This window comes from Salmo trutta, chromosome 4 (genome assembly GCF_901001165.1).
Source record: "Salmo trutta chromosome 4, fSalTru1.1, whole genome shotgun sequence".
Classification (NCBI taxonomy): domain Eukaryota; kingdom Metazoa; phylum Chordata; class Actinopteri; order Salmoniformes; family Salmonidae; genus Salmo; species Salmo trutta.
The window spans coordinates 45,997,648-46,014,141 of NC_042960.1; the positions used below are offsets into that span (position 1 = coordinate 45,997,648).

The window sequence follows — 16,494 nt, forward strand, 5'->3', positions numbered from 1 at the left end:
CTTTGTACCACTGTGTTAAAGATTTGTCAGTAAACCAATTGGCCAGGCCAGGAATGTGAAAACAAGGTACCCCCCCACAGACAAGTCTCAGTTGCTACATTATTTGCCTAAATGTTGGTTATCTACTCACCAGGTAGTTATTGAATAAGAGGATTTCTTCCCAATTAACAAATGTTAGGCAAATGTTAGCCAACTATAAGCTTCGGCCCCCGATTTCAAATGTTTAAGATGCAAGTGCATCGGTCCGCGGATCCCAAAATCAGGATGCGTCCAAAATGCGTCCTCTCCTCTTCATTGTCGAATTGCATGTAACTGTGTTGACAGTAATTGATCTACAAGTCATTTTGCGTGACGAACAACCCCAGGCAATATCAGCAGCCTAGTCAAACTGCTCACTGTGCCCAGCTTTGCGCGCTTACCAACGCAAGGTACACCTGATATTAGGCTTTATTAATTGAGTGACAACCTTTGTAATTTTCTAGTTTATTGTTATCTGTGCACTGTTGAGAATTGTGTTTTACCTGAATAAAAATAAGCTACCGGAGACATATCTCATCTGGCTATACTGTACCTGCTGAACGGGGCTTACAATAGATTTTATTTTGATTGTTCAGGTTCACCATCAGCAAATAGTTTTGGTAGTTTTGCTTTAAACAATCAATGTATATGGTCATTTTTAGATATACAGGGTGAAGTTGATCATTTCACAACGAGGACACCAATCTCTTTTGCGAGGCACACTGCATGGCCGAAGCGAGAGGAGAAGATCACTTCATTAAAAACTTCCAAACTTCAAGACCATTCGATTTTGAGAGAGGGGGTGTAATCCAAAGTTCTGCTATATATTCATTAGCAGTACCATAGCTATTTTGTAAACAATAAATATTGACACATTACTAGCTAAAACACTTAATGTGCAAAAATGACAAGTTAATTAGTGGGTGACGGTGATTTCAGAACCAAACTGTGGGTACAAAGGCTACATTGCACCCTGTAATCTGATAGTGGTAGTGGGGTGCTGGATGCCTAGTCTCCCTTCAGCTTCGGTGCCTACATAGTGCATGCATCATAGACATACATCATTTACACACACAGTTAGAGAAGTCGGCTCAGACAGATCCAGCTCATGAGCTCCATCAGCAGCAGATTTTAATTTAGAATGGAAAATGAATGTGTTTTGCAACAAATGTTAGTGTATCGCATCGATTCGTTCTCTAATCAAACCGAATCGCACTGAATTGTTTCAAACTAAAACGTATTGTTCCTGTATCGTATCGGAGCCCATGTATCTAGATGCATATCGAATCATCTTGAAAGGGAAAGATTAGCACTAATCTTTCGTTTATTTTGATAATCCATTTTGAAGGTAAAATAAATCATAAATTAAACTGCCAGAAGATTCCAGAAGTGTATTCAAGGGCTGTTTTAGTTTGTTTGAACAGTTCTGCAGCTGGAATGTATCAGTTTTCACATGGGAAAAACTGTATTTTTTTTTTTAAACAGTGCATGGTGGCATTCACTAATGAACTACACTGTCCTTGTCTTCAGAAAATATTGGATTCTGAGGTCGTGGATATCATGGGGGAGTTTTGCTTCTCATTCATCTGTTGTGACGTGTCTTTCTGTGCTGTCTGCTCAGGTGGGGGATATAGTCCGGGTGGCCAAAGATGAGACATTCCCAGTGGACTTGGTCCTCTTATCATCGGACCGAGCCGAGGGGACTTGTCACATCACCACAACCAGCCTGGACGGAGAGACTAATCTGAAGGTTGGGCTTTTAATCTTCTTTCCCCGCTCTCGCTTTCGTTCTCTCTGAGCCCTAAAAGGATTAGCTTTCCCCTCTCATAGAGCGAGGACAAACTGCTCTTTTCATGGCCCGTCGCCATCCTTTCATTTCCCTGAACTAGTACTTATGCATTCTATCGAGATATCGTGTTTTTGCCAGAGGCAATATCTAATTATCTGCTTCTAATCAAAATGCTTCTGTCATATAACTTATTTATACTTTTTTTTTCTTTTAATAAATTGGTCATATCATTAAAAGTATCAGGGAGCCCACTCTGGAAATTTGACGTTTGAAGAGTATATTGCCACAAACAGAAGATTTTTTTGACAACTGCAATATATTCTTTCTTGTGCAATCTCAGGAGTGCAGCCTCTGTCATCTTTCTGTGCCAGCTACTTGTCTTTTATGGCTGTTTGTGTTGCAGTAATGACATTAGAATCCAATGGGGGATGGACTAGCTTTCTCACTGAGGGGGTTAGAGCAACAAAAGGTTGCACATGGGTAAAGGCGTCAGCATGCTTCTGTTCGCCTGGCGCCTAGTCGAACTCTGCTATGCGAACGAGTGTGCTTGCATACTCCCTTAAAAGACCTTCGCTTAAAAACAAAAAAGCGTAAATAATACTGTTTGTTCATCTTGAGACGCCGTAGCCAGTCCCTGCCACAAAATAGTCTATATTAATCTTAGATAACTCAAGAAAACTGTCATTGATTTTGATATTTTTGCATAGTCATGCAATTTTACATCTAACACTATGTTTTGGTGCAGTATTTCTCAAGTGCAAAAATTTGCATGAGAATGATTCAATAAAACACTTAATTGAAGAATCCCTACTGTTGACTAATCACCGACGAAGTGCCATAGACCTCGGCTACCGACTTTGGCTTGCCTCCATTAAAATGTTTGTGTGCACCAACAACCGAAAATGTCACAAAATGTCATCATAATATATGCACAAACTGTTTCAGCTGGAAAGCATGCGGACAGACTCCTTTAGCCTCCAGATTGGATTTTGCCCCTCAAGCAGTCATAGAGTGGTTCAGTTCAATTATAAATGGAAACCCAACAAGCCTCGTGGCCTTCAACCTGTCCAACAGTAGACAGAGGCTGGAGCTGTGGAACTGTTGCAATTTGTACGGCACTATTAAGCTACCTTCATTGGTAAATCATTACAATGTACTAGGCTATTTCTTTGTCGTCTAGGCTCACTGTCTCATTGTAAATGTTTTTATTTATATTCTATAAAAATGCTATCTTTGTCCCTTTCCATGAACATATCCCTACTCTCTCTTTGGTCTTGTAGACTCATTACTCTGTGCCAGAGACATTGGTGTCTCAGTCGGTATCCAGGCTAGAGGCCCTACATGCTGTGGTGGAGTGTCAGCAGCCAGATGCAGATCTTTATAGGTACAGTATTGTCACAGCTACAGTCCAGAACAGAAGACCTTACTCTTACTGGCCAGTCAGAATGCTGAGCTCTCCTTTCACTGTCCTCATAACGCCGTGTTACTCACAATTTTTTGTAATGGGGCCACTTTGAGTTGAGACAATCATTCAGAGGGCTGCACAGATCTTTAATTTGTTGTACTTTTTCTTCCAATATGATCAATTATAAATTGAGAGCAAATTCAGAGCAATAGAGCACATGCAATTGATTTGATGCTCAGCGCATCACAAATGTATACATAGACACATCAAATAGGCTACATCACATGTATAAGACCCATATCAAGGGTTACCTCAGTAGTTGGATGAGCGAAAATGTCCCTTCTGCTCCTTGAATGAATTCATTCTAAATGTATAGTCTGTTGTTGCTATCCTTGTTAGGCGATCCAGGTGTGCATTGGTCAGTCTAAGGCCAAAAAACATCTTTGACAATCTCCGCGTCTGTGAAGGCCTTCTTGTTTCTCGCGAGAATCTCATATGTTGCATCTGCCGTTTTCTCTGCAACAGTGCTAGATCTGTCCATTGTTTGTTGTTTTCCTTTGAGCTGTCCTTTTGAGTTGCGCTATTTTGTTATTTCTGAGGTTGCTTTGTGGCGGAAATGTTTTGTCAAAGTGGGCATGGTGTGACTGGAAATGTCGCTCTAAATTTGCTCGTTTAAAACAATTGACTGCCTTCTGGCAAATAAGACAAAACTAGTCCCAGCATGCAGTACAAAAAAATACTTGTCTGTCCATTTCTCTTGGAAATTTCTGTGTTCTTGAATCGACCGTATCCTTTTCTTAGGCACCGGAGCTACGTTAGCTAGCTGCATTACCCCGCCCAAATCATCCTGATTTTCCTGGTTCTCCAGTGGTTGTTCGTTCATTGCTGTCACGTTGTTCTCCAGCTTTTCCCCCTAATTTTCATTGTCAATAGATTTACGTTTCTTCTTTGCAATAAATCGATCCATATCAACCAGACTGCAAAATTAGCTAGTAGCAAACTGGTATGTGTCGGTCGTTGCTATATCGGCAAAAGTTATATTTCGGCCTTTCTGTTCAACAGCTGCGCTATACTGCCATCTATCTACCATCCAGGGAACAATAGATATATTCAGTTTAGTGATTCAGGACTGCATTAAACACATTGAATTGAAATTGTATGTTTCATTGTTATGTATTATGAATGGAACAAAAGAAAATCACTACGAGCGGGCCGCGCAATGGGGCCCACTGCCATAACTGAAAAGGACCACTTATTATTTTTCACATTTCTACTGGCCGGAATGGAGGTATTTTTAGGGATTGTGGGTGTTGCAGATTCACTGCTACTCTGTAACTCTTCCCACTCAGAAGAAATGCCTCTACTTTCAGGTTTGTTGGGCGAATAACGGTAACGCAACAAGAAGAAGAGATTGTAAGGTGAGATTGCAAAATTCGCCATTTCTAGTTGATTGGATTTTTATCTGGGTTGCATGGATTGAATAGCACATTATTTCCATTTGCTGGTGAAAGAAAAGTTATTATGTTGTATCTGCTTCATTAGACCCCTTGGACCTGAAAACCTGCTGCTTCGAGGAGCAAGATTGAAAAATACCAAAGAAATTTTTGGTAAGTGGCTTCTTGCTCTCACTGTTGTCGTCATATTGTTTTCTGTCCTCAGTTATCTTCTTTTGTCCCTAGTTGCCCAGTTGGTTGTTGTCTATGCAAGGTTCAGTAAAGTTCCACTCTTGATTTGCAGGTGTGGCAGTTTACACTGGGATGGAGTCCAAGATGGCCCTGAACTACAAGTGCAAATCCCAGAAGCGCTCTGCTGTGGAGAAGTGAGCATTAGGATATTCTGCACCTCTACAGCAACACTGAACACTTCTGAGTTTCTTCTTCTCAGATTTCAGGTTCAGCTTTACAGTAAGTATATCAGAGAGTGTGTATCTTTGGTGTTTTTCTCTCAGGTCCATGAACACCTTTCTGCTCATCTACCTGGGCATCCTGTTGTTTGAGGCCATCCTCAGCACCATCCTGAAGTACGCCTGGCAGGCTGAGAACAAGTGGGACGAGCCCTTCTACAACCAGCAGACAGAGCAGGAGAGAAACAGCAGCCAGGTCAGTCACTGTCTGAGACACTTTATTCACACTGGTAAATCACTCTCTTAAACTGATGATCTTTAATTTCATAGGATTCTTGGATACGTATTCTTTATTTGCAAATAGTTTGTTGTTTTTGTGGATAATGCAGTGAATGAGTGAAGGTGGGAAAATGTTTTCACTTGGGCGGTGACGGTCATGGATCTTTGTATGATGGTAATTGGCCAGCCAAATGACTATGGTCACTGTCATAACCATTTGAATAGCTAAAATAATAATTTAAGACACACATTATCTCCTCCTCTCCTGACTGCATGTGCCGCTGTAGAAATAAAATTAATAGAATGGGTGTCTCCATTCAAGTCAATGATGGCATAATGGGGGGACCGGCGGCCATTGCGATGAGCAATGCAGGTAGAGGTAATTTGCTTATAAATCAACTTCTGTTAGGCTAAATCGGAGGACTGTGGTATCAGGTTACATATCCATACCTTGATGCACCAGAAAATGAGTTGGAGTTTCCCTGAACACTAGGTGTGTGTGTGTGTGTGTGTGTGTGTGTGTGTGTGTGTGTGTGTGTGTGTGTGTGTGTGTGTGTGTGTGTGTACAGTTGAAGTCAGAAGTTGTATGTGTGTACAGTTGAAGTCAGAAGTTAACATACACCTTAGCCAAATGAATTTAAACTCAGTTTTCACATTTCCTGACATTTAATCCTAGCAAAAATTCCCTGTCTTAGGTCAGTTAGGATGACCACTTTATTTTAAGAATGTGAAATGTCAGAATAATAGTAGAGTGAATGTTTTTTTTGTTTTTTTTTCAGATTTTATTTCTTTCATCACATTCCCGGTGGGTCAGAAGTTTACAATACACTCAATTAGTATTTGGTAACATTGCCGTTACATTGTTTAACTTACGTCAAACGTTTCGGGTAGCCTTCCACAAGCTTCCCACAATAAGTTTGGTGAATTTTGGCCCATTCCTCCTGACAGAGCTGGTGTAACTGAGTCAGGTTCGTAGGCCTCCTTGCTCGCACACACTTTTTCAGTTCTGCCCACAACCTCTCTATGGGTTTGAGGTCAGGGCTTTGTGATGGCCACTCCAATACTTTGTTGTTCTTAAGCCATTTTTCCACAACTTTGGAAGTATGCTTGGGGTCATTGTCCATTTGGAAGACCCATTTGCAACCAAGCTATAACTTCCTGACTGATGTCTTGAGATGTTGCTTCAATATATCCACATATTTTTCCAACCTCATGAAGCCATCTATTTTGTGAAGTGCACCAGTCCCTCCTGCAGCAAAGCACCCCCACAACATGATGCTGCCACCCCCGTGCTTCACGGTTGGGATGGTGTTCTTCGGCTTGCAAGCATCCCCCTTTTTCCTCTAAACATAACGATAGTCATTATTGCCAAACAGTTCTATTTTTGTTTCATCAGACCAGAGGACATTTCTCCAAAAAGTATTATCTTTGTCACCATGTGCAGTTGCAAACCGCAGTCTGGTTTTTTTATGGCAGTTTTGGAGCAGTGGCTTCTTCCTTGCTGAGCGGCCTTTCAGGTTATGTCGATATAGGACTCATTTTTACTGTGGCTATAGATATCTTTGTACCTGTTTCCTCCAGCATCTTCACAAGGTCCTTTGCTGTTGTTCTGGGATTGATTTGCACTTTTCGCACCAAAGTACATTCATTTCTAGGAGACAGAACGCGTCTCCTTCCTGAGCGGTATGACTGCTGCGTGGTCCCATGGTGTTTATACTCGTGTACTATTGTTTGTACAGATGAATGTGGTACCTTCTAGCGTTTGGAAATTGCTCTCAAGGATGAACCAGACTTGTGGAGGTCTACAATTTTTTTTCTGAGGTCTTGGCTGATTTCTTTTGATTTTCCCATGATGTTAAGCAAAGAGGCACTGAGTTTGAAGGTAGGCATTGAAATACATCCACGCGTACACCTCCAATTGACTCAAATTATGTCAATTAGCCTATCAGAAGCTTCCAAAGCCATGACATACTTTTCTGGATTTTCCAAGCTGTTTAAAGGCACAGTCAACTTAATGTATGTAAACTTCTGACCCACTGGAATTGTGATGCAGTGAATTAATCTGTCTGTAAACAATTGTTGGAAGAATTACTTGTGTCATGCACAAAGTAGATGTCCTAACTGACTTGCCAAAACTATAGTTTGTTAACAAGAAATTTGTGGAGTGGTTGAAAAACCCGTTTGAATGACTCCAACCTAAGTGTATGTAAACTTCCGACTTCAAGTGTGTGTGTGCGTGCGTGCGTGCGTGCGTGCACTACCGTTCAAAAGTTTGGTGTCACTTAGAAATGTCCTCTGTTTTTGAAAGAAAAGCACATTTTTTTGGCCATTAAAATAACATCAAATTGATCAGACATACAGTGTAGACATTGTTTATGTTGTAAATGACTATTGTAGCAGGAAACGGCGGATTCTTTTTAAAATGAAATATCTACATAGGCGTACAGAGGCCCATTATCAGTTCCAATGGCATGTTGTGTTAGCTAATCCAAGTGTATAATTTTAAAAGGGTAATTGATCATTAGAAAACCCTTTTGCAATTATGTTAGCACTGCTGTAAACTGTGGTTCTGATTAAAGAAGCAATAAAACTAGCCTTCTTTAGACTAGTTGAGTATCTGGATTATGAGCATTTGTGGGTTCGATTACAGGCTCAAAATGGTTAGAAAGACCTTTCTTCTGAAACTCGACAGTCTATTCTTGTTCTGAGAAATGAAGGCAATTCCATGCGAGAAATTGCCAAGAAACTCAATATTTCATACAATGCTGTGTACTACTCCCTTCACAGAACAGCGCAAACTGGCTCTAACCAGAATAGAAAGAGGAGTGGGAGGCCCCGGTGCACAACTGAGCAAGAGGACAAGTACATTAGTGTCTAGTTTGAGAAACAGACGACTCACAAGTCCTCAACTGGCAGCTTCATGAAATAGTACCCGCAAAACACCAGTCTCAACGTCAATAGTGAAGAGGCGACTCCGGGTTGCTGGCCGCCTTGCTCAGTTGTGCACCGGGGGCTCCCATTCTTTCTATTCTGGTTAGAGCCAGTTTGCACTGCTCTGTTTATTTTAAAATGTATATCCCATATCTGCGCAAATACTCTCTCTGTTACAACTCCTGCTCGCAGACACACATGGGCTCTGGTATTTGCTACAATTTTCCTTACTCACTTTTCTCATCAAACTTTCCTAATCACACAAAACACACAGGCACCCCATCTTCCAACACACCCGCACTGCCCCCACATATACACCCATGCATACCCACGTACTGTGCCTTCTATGTCCTCTCTTTGAAGTGTTTTTATTTCTGCCTTGTTGATTCCTGCCTAATTTCGGGCTTTGAGTATTTTTGTGTTCCAGTTCCTTGTATTTGGGGATTTTTTATTTTATGAATTGTCTTTTATCTATTTATAAATACTATAAATAAAAAATTGAATACAAATTATTTTACATCAGTCTTAACTTCAATAAAATACACTATACTATTATTTCCCTCTTTTTATTATTTTCCACCCACTTCCTTGTTGACAGATCCTGAAGTTCATCTCTGATTTCCTGGCATTTCTGGTCCTGTACAACTTTATCATCCCCATCTCACTCTACGTCACTGTGGAGATGCAGAAATTCCTGGGCTCGTTTTTCATTGGCTGGGACTTGGACCTCTATCATGAGGAGAGCGACCAGATGGCTCAGGTCAACACGTCTGACCTCAACGAGGAGCTGGGACAGGTCTGGACATAAAGCACTTCACTACTGTTAATGGCGCCCCATGCTCAACGTCATCGCAGAGTTTGTGTGTTATGATCAGCCTGTGTGTGTGTTCTAGGTGGAATACGTGTTTACGGATAAAACCGGCACCCTGACGGAGAATGAGATGCTGTTCCGTGAATGTTCAATCAATGGTATCAAATACCAGGAAATCAATGGAAAGCTTATACACGAGGGGATGACGGATGACTCGCCTGACGGATCTGTGCCTCCTCTAGTAAACACCATATCGCCCACAATACATGCAATACATTATTTATACATGTTTTGTCTGTGCATTCATTAAATATACATGGTTAGGTCTGTATTTCCAATCATGTGTTAAACAATTATTAATTGACTGTCCTCATGGATTTGGACCCTTGCAATGGTTTGATGACTCTAAGTACTTTTCTCATGTCTGTCTCTCTCGCTCTCCGTCTGTCTGCCACCTCTCAGAGTCGGGAGAAGTTGCTGTTCCTGAAGGCAGTATCGCTGTGTCACACAGTGCAGATCAGCTACGAGCAGCCAGGCGACGGCCCGGGGAACCCCTTCTCCCACGCTAATGGCTTCTCCTCCCAGATGGAGTACTATGCCTCCTCGCCGGATGAGAAAGCACTGGTGGAAGCCACTAAAAGGTACCCAGGAGGACAGCTGTCATGTTTCGCTGTTCAACCCATTTGTACTTTTGCTGGTAAATCAAATTTATATGTCTGTATATGTATATATGTGTATATATATATATATATATGTATATGTGTGTATATATATATATATATACTGCTCAAAAAAATAAAGGGAACACTAAAATAACACATCCTAGATCTGAATGAATTAAATAATCTTATTAAATACTTTTTTCTTTACATAGTTGAATGTGCTAACAACAAAATCACACAAAAATAATCAATGGAAATCCAATTTATCAACCCATGGAGGTCTGGATTTGGAGTCACACTCAAAATTAAAGTGGAACACCACACTACAGGCTGATCCAACTTTGATGTAATGTCCTTAAAACAAGTCAAAATGAGGCTCAGTAGTGTGTGTGGCCTCCACGTGCCTGTATGACCTCCCTACAACGCCTTGGCATGCTCCTGATGAGGTGGCGGATGGTCTCCTGAGGGATCTCCTCCCAGACCTGGACTAAAGCATCCGCCAACTCCTGGACAGTCTGTGGTGCAACGTGCAGGAACTGCTGACACACTCCAGCCACATGAGGTCTAGCATTGTCTTGCATTAGGAGGAACCCAGGGCCAACCGCACCAGCATATGGTCTCACAAGGGGTCTGAGGATCTCATCTCGGTACCTAATGGCAGTCAGGCTACCTCTGGCGAGCACATTGAGGGCTGTGCGGCCCCCCAAAGAAATGCCACCCCACACCATGACTGACCCACCGCCAAACCGGTCATGCTGGAGGATGTTGCAGGCAGCAGAAAGGTCTCCCCGGTATCTCCAGACTCTGTCACGTCTGTCACATGTGCTCAGTGTGAACCTGCTTTCATCTGTGAAGAGCACAGGGCGCCAGTGGCGAATTTGCCAATCTTGGTGTTCTCTGGCAAATGCCAAACGTCCTGCACGGTGTTGGGCTGTAAGCACAACCCCCACCTGTCGATGTCGGGCCCTCATACCACCCTCATGGAGTCTGTTTCTGACCGTTTGAGCAGACACATGCACATTTGTGGCCTGCTGGAGGTGATTTTGCAGGGCTCTGGCAGTGCTCCTCCTGCTCCTCCTTGCACAAAGGCGGAGGTAGCGGTCCGGCTGCTGGGTTGTTGCCCTCCTACGGCCTCCTCCACGTCTCCTGATGTACTGGCCTGTCTCTTGGTAGCGCCTCCATGCTCTGGACACTACGCTGACAGACACAGCAAACCTTCTTGCCACAGCTCGCATTGATGTGCCATCCTGGATGAGCTGCACTACCTGAGCCACTTGTGTGGGTTGTAGACTCCGTCTCATGCTACCACTAGAGTGAAAGCACCGCCAGCATTGAAAAGTGACCAAAACATCAGCCAGGAAGCATAGGAACTGAGAAGTGGTCTGTGGTCCCTACCTGCAGAACTACTCCTTTATTGGGGGTGTCTTGCTAATTGCCTATAATTTCCACCTGTTGTCTATTCCATTTGCACAACAGCATGTGAAATTTATTGTCAATCAGTGTTGCTTCCTAAGTGGACAGTTTGATTTCACAGAAGTGTGATTGACTTGGAGTTACATTGTATTGTTTAAGTGTTCCCTTTATTTTTTTGAGCAGTGCGTGTGTGTGTGTGTGTGTGTGTGTGTGTGTGTGTGTGTGTGTATATATATATATATATATATATATATATGACATGACCAATGCATACAAGCACTCAGACAAATTAACATTTATTGAGTCAAATAGTTTGAGGTTCACCACATTCCAGACCACAGTCTGCATATTACAGTTATAGTCATGGGTTATGTATGGGCGACAGTCTGCATGTTACAGTATTTATGGTCAGCAATGTCACATGAAACAATTTCATTGCAGGATGGGGGTAACCTTTATTGGTAGCCATGGAGAAGTTATGGAAATAAAAACATTTGGAACGTCAGAAAAGTAAGTATAATTTTCTATGGTTAAAAAGGCGGACATTTAATGTCGATGATGAACCTGTACTGTGCATAGAAAGTGATGTAAAACCTATTATTCTCTTGTCCCACAGGTATAAACTACTCCATGTACTAGAGTTTGATGCAACCCGAAGGAGAATGAGTGTCATATTACAGACACCCTCAGGTACAGTGATTTCTCTCCATATTATACAAATGGCTCATTCATAAACATTGTATTAGGATTTCATTACATTATGTAACCCACCTTTGATTTGGTCCTGCAACATTGTTCAGTTCATTTCCCTAACTGTTACTGCTACCCTGTATTTCATATCTGGCCCATACTCACTATAACAATGCAATATATTTTATCTATTGCTGTAGGGGAGAAAGTACTATTTACAAAGGGAGCTGAGTCTGCCATTCTTCCCTTTACTAAAAGTGGAGAAATTGACAAAACAAGAGTACATGTAGATGAATTTGCCTTGGTGAGTATCCCACATCACATCATATTAGACAAGGCACTATTTCCAGCCCTTATGTACAGCAGATTTTTGCTACGCTGAATGACATATTTTATTGAATGTGCTGAAGAGCACCAGTGCAGCTGGGTCGCCTCCTGTCTTTTTTTCCATGCGAGGGCTTTTGTGGCCGATTTTGACTCTTTCTGTATTTTAATTTTTTTACAGCAGTGTAAATATTACTTGTGGTCCTTTCCCCCAGAAAATCAATAAATCCTGCAACTTAACAGACAATTTATCCAGACATCAGGATCTACAGAGATTTGTTTTTGATTTGTGATTGGCAGGCGAGTGTTTATTTGATATAAAGCCAGTCCCTGTCAGCTACTCGTTTCTCTTTCTTCCCCTTCTTCAGAAGGGCTTGCGGACGTTGGTGGTGGCCTGCAGACACTTCAATGTGGAGGAGTATGAGGAGGTGGACCGGCGGCTTCACGAGGCCCGCGCGGCCCTGCAGCAGAGAGAGGAGAGGCTGGCTGAGGTCTTCAGCTTCATAGAAAAGGACCTGGAGCTGTTGGGAGCGACCGGGGTGGAAGACAAGTATGTCAACAACACTGTTTGGTGTCTGTCTGGTCAAGGGATAGCTCATTATGAGCACCAAGCAATGATATCCGAAAGGTGTCTGAATACTTTCCGAAGGCACTGTATACACTGTACTTCACGACCTGGAAGACCAATCACTGAACTCATCATTTAGCTCATAATGTCACAGTATGATGGCTAGCCAGTTAACTTTTATTCTGAAGTAACTTCATATTTCCGAGCTAGTCAGATATTAGTTTAGAAAGACTTGAACTTGGCATGGGCGTTAACAAGCTGGCAAGCTAACAGCTAGCTGCTTTTCAAAAGTTGATAACTGGTTAATTTGACCCCCCCCCCCCTCCAATTGTTTTTGGGACCAAACCATTTCTCAATGTTTATCAACATTACTGTAGCTCGCAAATTAATTTGATCATGCTTTGCGATACACCTGATTTTATGCTGTTTTAGTCCAGACAATGTCGCCTTGTCACCTACAGTAGAACCTGATGAACAACAAAGTTGGTCATGCTTTTTGTCCTACCAGATTCGCGATAAGGTTCTAGCTAGTGTATCCCTCTGGTTTATCAGGTCCCATGCTCCTGTGACTGTTATGATTTATTTATTTACAAGTAAATTACAATTAGCTTTTTGGTTTAGCCCCATCTGTACCTGATAGAGCAGATCTAGTCTCACGTGTGGAAGTAAGCTGTCTGGCAAGTAAGCTGTTACGCTAGAGACTCATTGTGATGGAGACTAGAGCACATCCAGAAGTTCTAACGGAATGGACACACATTTGAGTGCCCCAGGATTGGTCCATTTACTTTGCCGTTATAATTTATGCTATGAAGTCCTCTGAATTCATTGGGGCAGTTCCATCCCATAGCAAATAGCTGGAAAAACAATTTAAGCATTGTTCACACGGCCTGTGCGCTCACGGAGGAGGAGCTGCTTCTGCTGGTAGTCACTGAAAAATATATTTTTGAAACAGGAAAATGTACAGATTTTCCCCACTTTTATAAGCAGTTAAAATATAATCCATGAGTTCCAAATATACTGTATGCATGTAGGTATGTATGTACGTACATTATCAGTCAAAAGTTTGAACACACCTACTCATTCAAGTGTTTTTATTTGTACTATTTTCTACATTGTGGAATAATACTGAAGACATCAATACATTCCTTGATGAATGTCCGTGAGGGGCTGGGCCCCTCAAGGACATTCAGAAACTTGTCCCAAAGCCACTCCTGCATTGTCTTGGCTGTGTGCTTAGGGTCGTTGTCCTGTTGGAAGGTGAACCTTCGCCCCAGTCTGTGGTCCTGAGCGCTCTGGAGCAGGTTTTCATCAAGGATCTCTCTGCACTTTGCTCCGTTGATCTTTTCCTCGATCCTGACTACTCTCCCAGTCCCTGCTGCTGAAAAACATCCCTACAACATGATGCTGCCACCACCATGCTTCACCGTAGGGATGGTGCCAGGTTTCCTCCAGATGTGACACTTGGCATTCAGGCCAAAGAGTTCAAGCTTGGTTTCATCAGAATCTTCTTTCTTATGGTCTGAGAGTCTTTAGGTGCCTTTTGGAAAACTCCAGGCGGGCTGTCGTGCCTTTTACTGAGGAGTGACTTTCGTCTGGCAACTCTACCATAAAGGCCCGATTTGGTGGAGTGCTGCAGAGATGGTTGTCCTTCTGGAAGGTTTTACCATCTCCACAGAGAACCTCTGGAGCTCTGTCAGAGTGACCATCGGGTTCTTGGTCACCTCCCTGACCAAGGCCCTTCTCCCCCAATTGCTCAGTTTGGCTGGGTGGCCAGCTCTAGCAAGCGTCTTGGTGGTTCCAAACTTCTTCCATTTAAGAATGATGGAGGCCACTGTGTTCTTGAGGACCTTCAATGCTGCAGAAATGTTTTGGTACCCTTCCCCAGATCTGTGCCTCAACACAATCCTGTCTTGGAGCTCTACGGACAATTACTTCGACCTACCTGGCTTGGTTTTTGCTCTGATATACACTATCAACTGTGGGACCTTATATAGACAGGTGTGCCTTTCCAAATATTGTCCAATCAATTGAATTGACCACAGGTGGACTTCAATGAAGTTGTAGAAACATCTCAAGGATGATCAATGGAAACAGGATGCACAGGAGCTCAATTTCGAGTATCATAGCAAAGGGTCTGAATATTTATGTAAATAAGGTATTTCTGTTTTTATATTTAATACATTTGCAAACAATTATTTTCCTTTTTTTTCTTTGCTTTGTCATTGAGGTATTGTGTGAAGATTGCTGAGATTTTTTTAATATTTAATCCATTTTAGAATGTCTGTAACCTAACAAAATGTGGAAAAAGTCAAAGGGTCTGAATACTTTCTGAATGCCCTGTATAAAAAAATATGTAGACACCCTTTCAAATGAGCAACAGGTGTGGCTATTTCAGCCACACCCGTTGCTGACACTTCGAGCACACAGCCATAGACAAACATTGGCAGTAGAATGGCCTTACTGAAGAGCTCATTGACCACCTTTCCAACAAGTCAGTTCGTCAAATTTCTGCCCAGCTAGAGCTGACCTGGTCAACTGTAAGTGCTGTTATTGTGAAGTTGAAACGTCTAGGAACAACAACTGCTCAGCCGCAAAGTGGTAGGCCACACAAGCTCACAGAACGAGACCGCCGAGTGCTGAAGTGCATAGCGCATGAAAATCGTATGTCCTCGGGTTGCAACACTCAGCAGCTTCATGAAATGTGTTTTAAAGTTGGGACCAACTCCATGTTAATGCGCATGATTTTGGAATGAGATGTTCGAGGAGCAGGTGTCCACATACTTTTGGTCATGTAATGTACCGACAGCACTCCAGGACCAGGATTGCCTAACTCTGTGGTAGGCCTATCAACCAGCGGGCGTCAGCGACTGTTACAATTTCAGCTGTTACTGCAATTTCAGTTGTTTCAAAAACATTGCTCTGGTATTACCATTTATACTGTAGGAGTGTTGAGCTCAATGAGACAATTCTGTTTGGAGCCTGAACGATATATCGGTTCACCAATATTATCTGCTGATAGTGGCTTTTTACTGCTATAGCGGTATCAGCCAATAATTCCACCGATATTCAATAAATAGTATGGAGAAAAAAAAGCAATCTCATGCTTATCTAAATGAACACTTCTCATGATATCATTCATTTCACAATGTAAGAAATCAACATTTGAAGCATATTTCTTGGACTATTGCTGATTTTAATGACAATTACTCTTTCATTTCCCTGGCGTCAAACAGTATATCGTCAGACACGATGAGATCCAAAGGTATTGGATCAGTGACACAAACAGCAAATGCATCCAACAAATGTGTAGAGTCACAAGCTTGATGTAGTCATTGTGTGCTATGAATATGGGACCAAATACTTAACTTTTTACTACTTTAATACACAAGTGAATTTGTCCCAATACTTTTGGTCCCTTGACACACACACACGCACACACACACACACACACACACACACACACACACACACACACACACACACACACACACACACACTATGAACAAAAAATGCTGTAATTTCTAAAGTGTTCACCTGATATGGATGAAAATACCTTACAGTTAAAGCTGACATTCTGCACTTTAACCTCCATAGTCATTGTAGAATTTCAAATCCAAAGTGCTGGATTACAGAGGCTTAAACAAAATTCACTGTCCCAATACTTTTGGAGCTCACTGTATATCGGTTTCGGTACATTTTGTCGGACCCAAAAAAACATTGGTCTGGCTCTTTCTGTTTGCTCTGCTCGGAGGGGGGCAACT

The 16,494-nt window shown here is 42.1% G+C and overlaps 1 protein-coding gene across 5 annotated transcripts in view; it reads left to right on the forward strand.

Annotated features, from left to right (window-relative positions):
• LOC115192467 (probable phospholipid-transporting ATPase IF) overlaps positions 1-16,494 on the forward strand; it is a 58,923-nt gene that overhangs the window by 22,566 nt on the left and 19,863 nt on the right. For all 5 annotated transcript variants that reach the window (XM_029750994.1, XM_029750996.1, XM_029750992.1 and 2 more), the window contains exons 6-18: positions 1,640-1,768; positions 3,088-3,191; positions 4,583-4,630; positions 4,755-4,819; positions 4,950-5,031; positions 5,161-5,311; positions 8,864-9,061; positions 9,159-9,317; positions 9,539-9,717; positions 11,593-11,661; positions 11,768-11,841; positions 12,042-12,145; positions 12,534-12,715. In XM_029750994.1, coding sequence (XP_029606854.1) covers positions 1,640-1,768; positions 3,088-3,191; positions 4,583-4,630; positions 4,755-4,819; positions 4,950-5,031; positions 5,161-5,311; positions 8,864-9,061; positions 9,159-9,317; positions 9,539-9,717; positions 11,593-11,661; positions 11,768-11,841; positions 12,042-12,145; positions 12,534-12,715 — 1,544 coding nt within the window. The remainder of the gene's footprint in view (positions 1-1,639; positions 1,769-3,087; positions 3,192-4,582; positions 4,631-4,754; positions 4,820-4,949; positions 5,032-5,160; positions 5,312-8,863; positions 9,062-9,158; positions 9,318-9,538; positions 9,718-11,592; positions 11,662-11,767; positions 11,842-12,041; positions 12,146-12,533; positions 12,716-16,494) is intronic.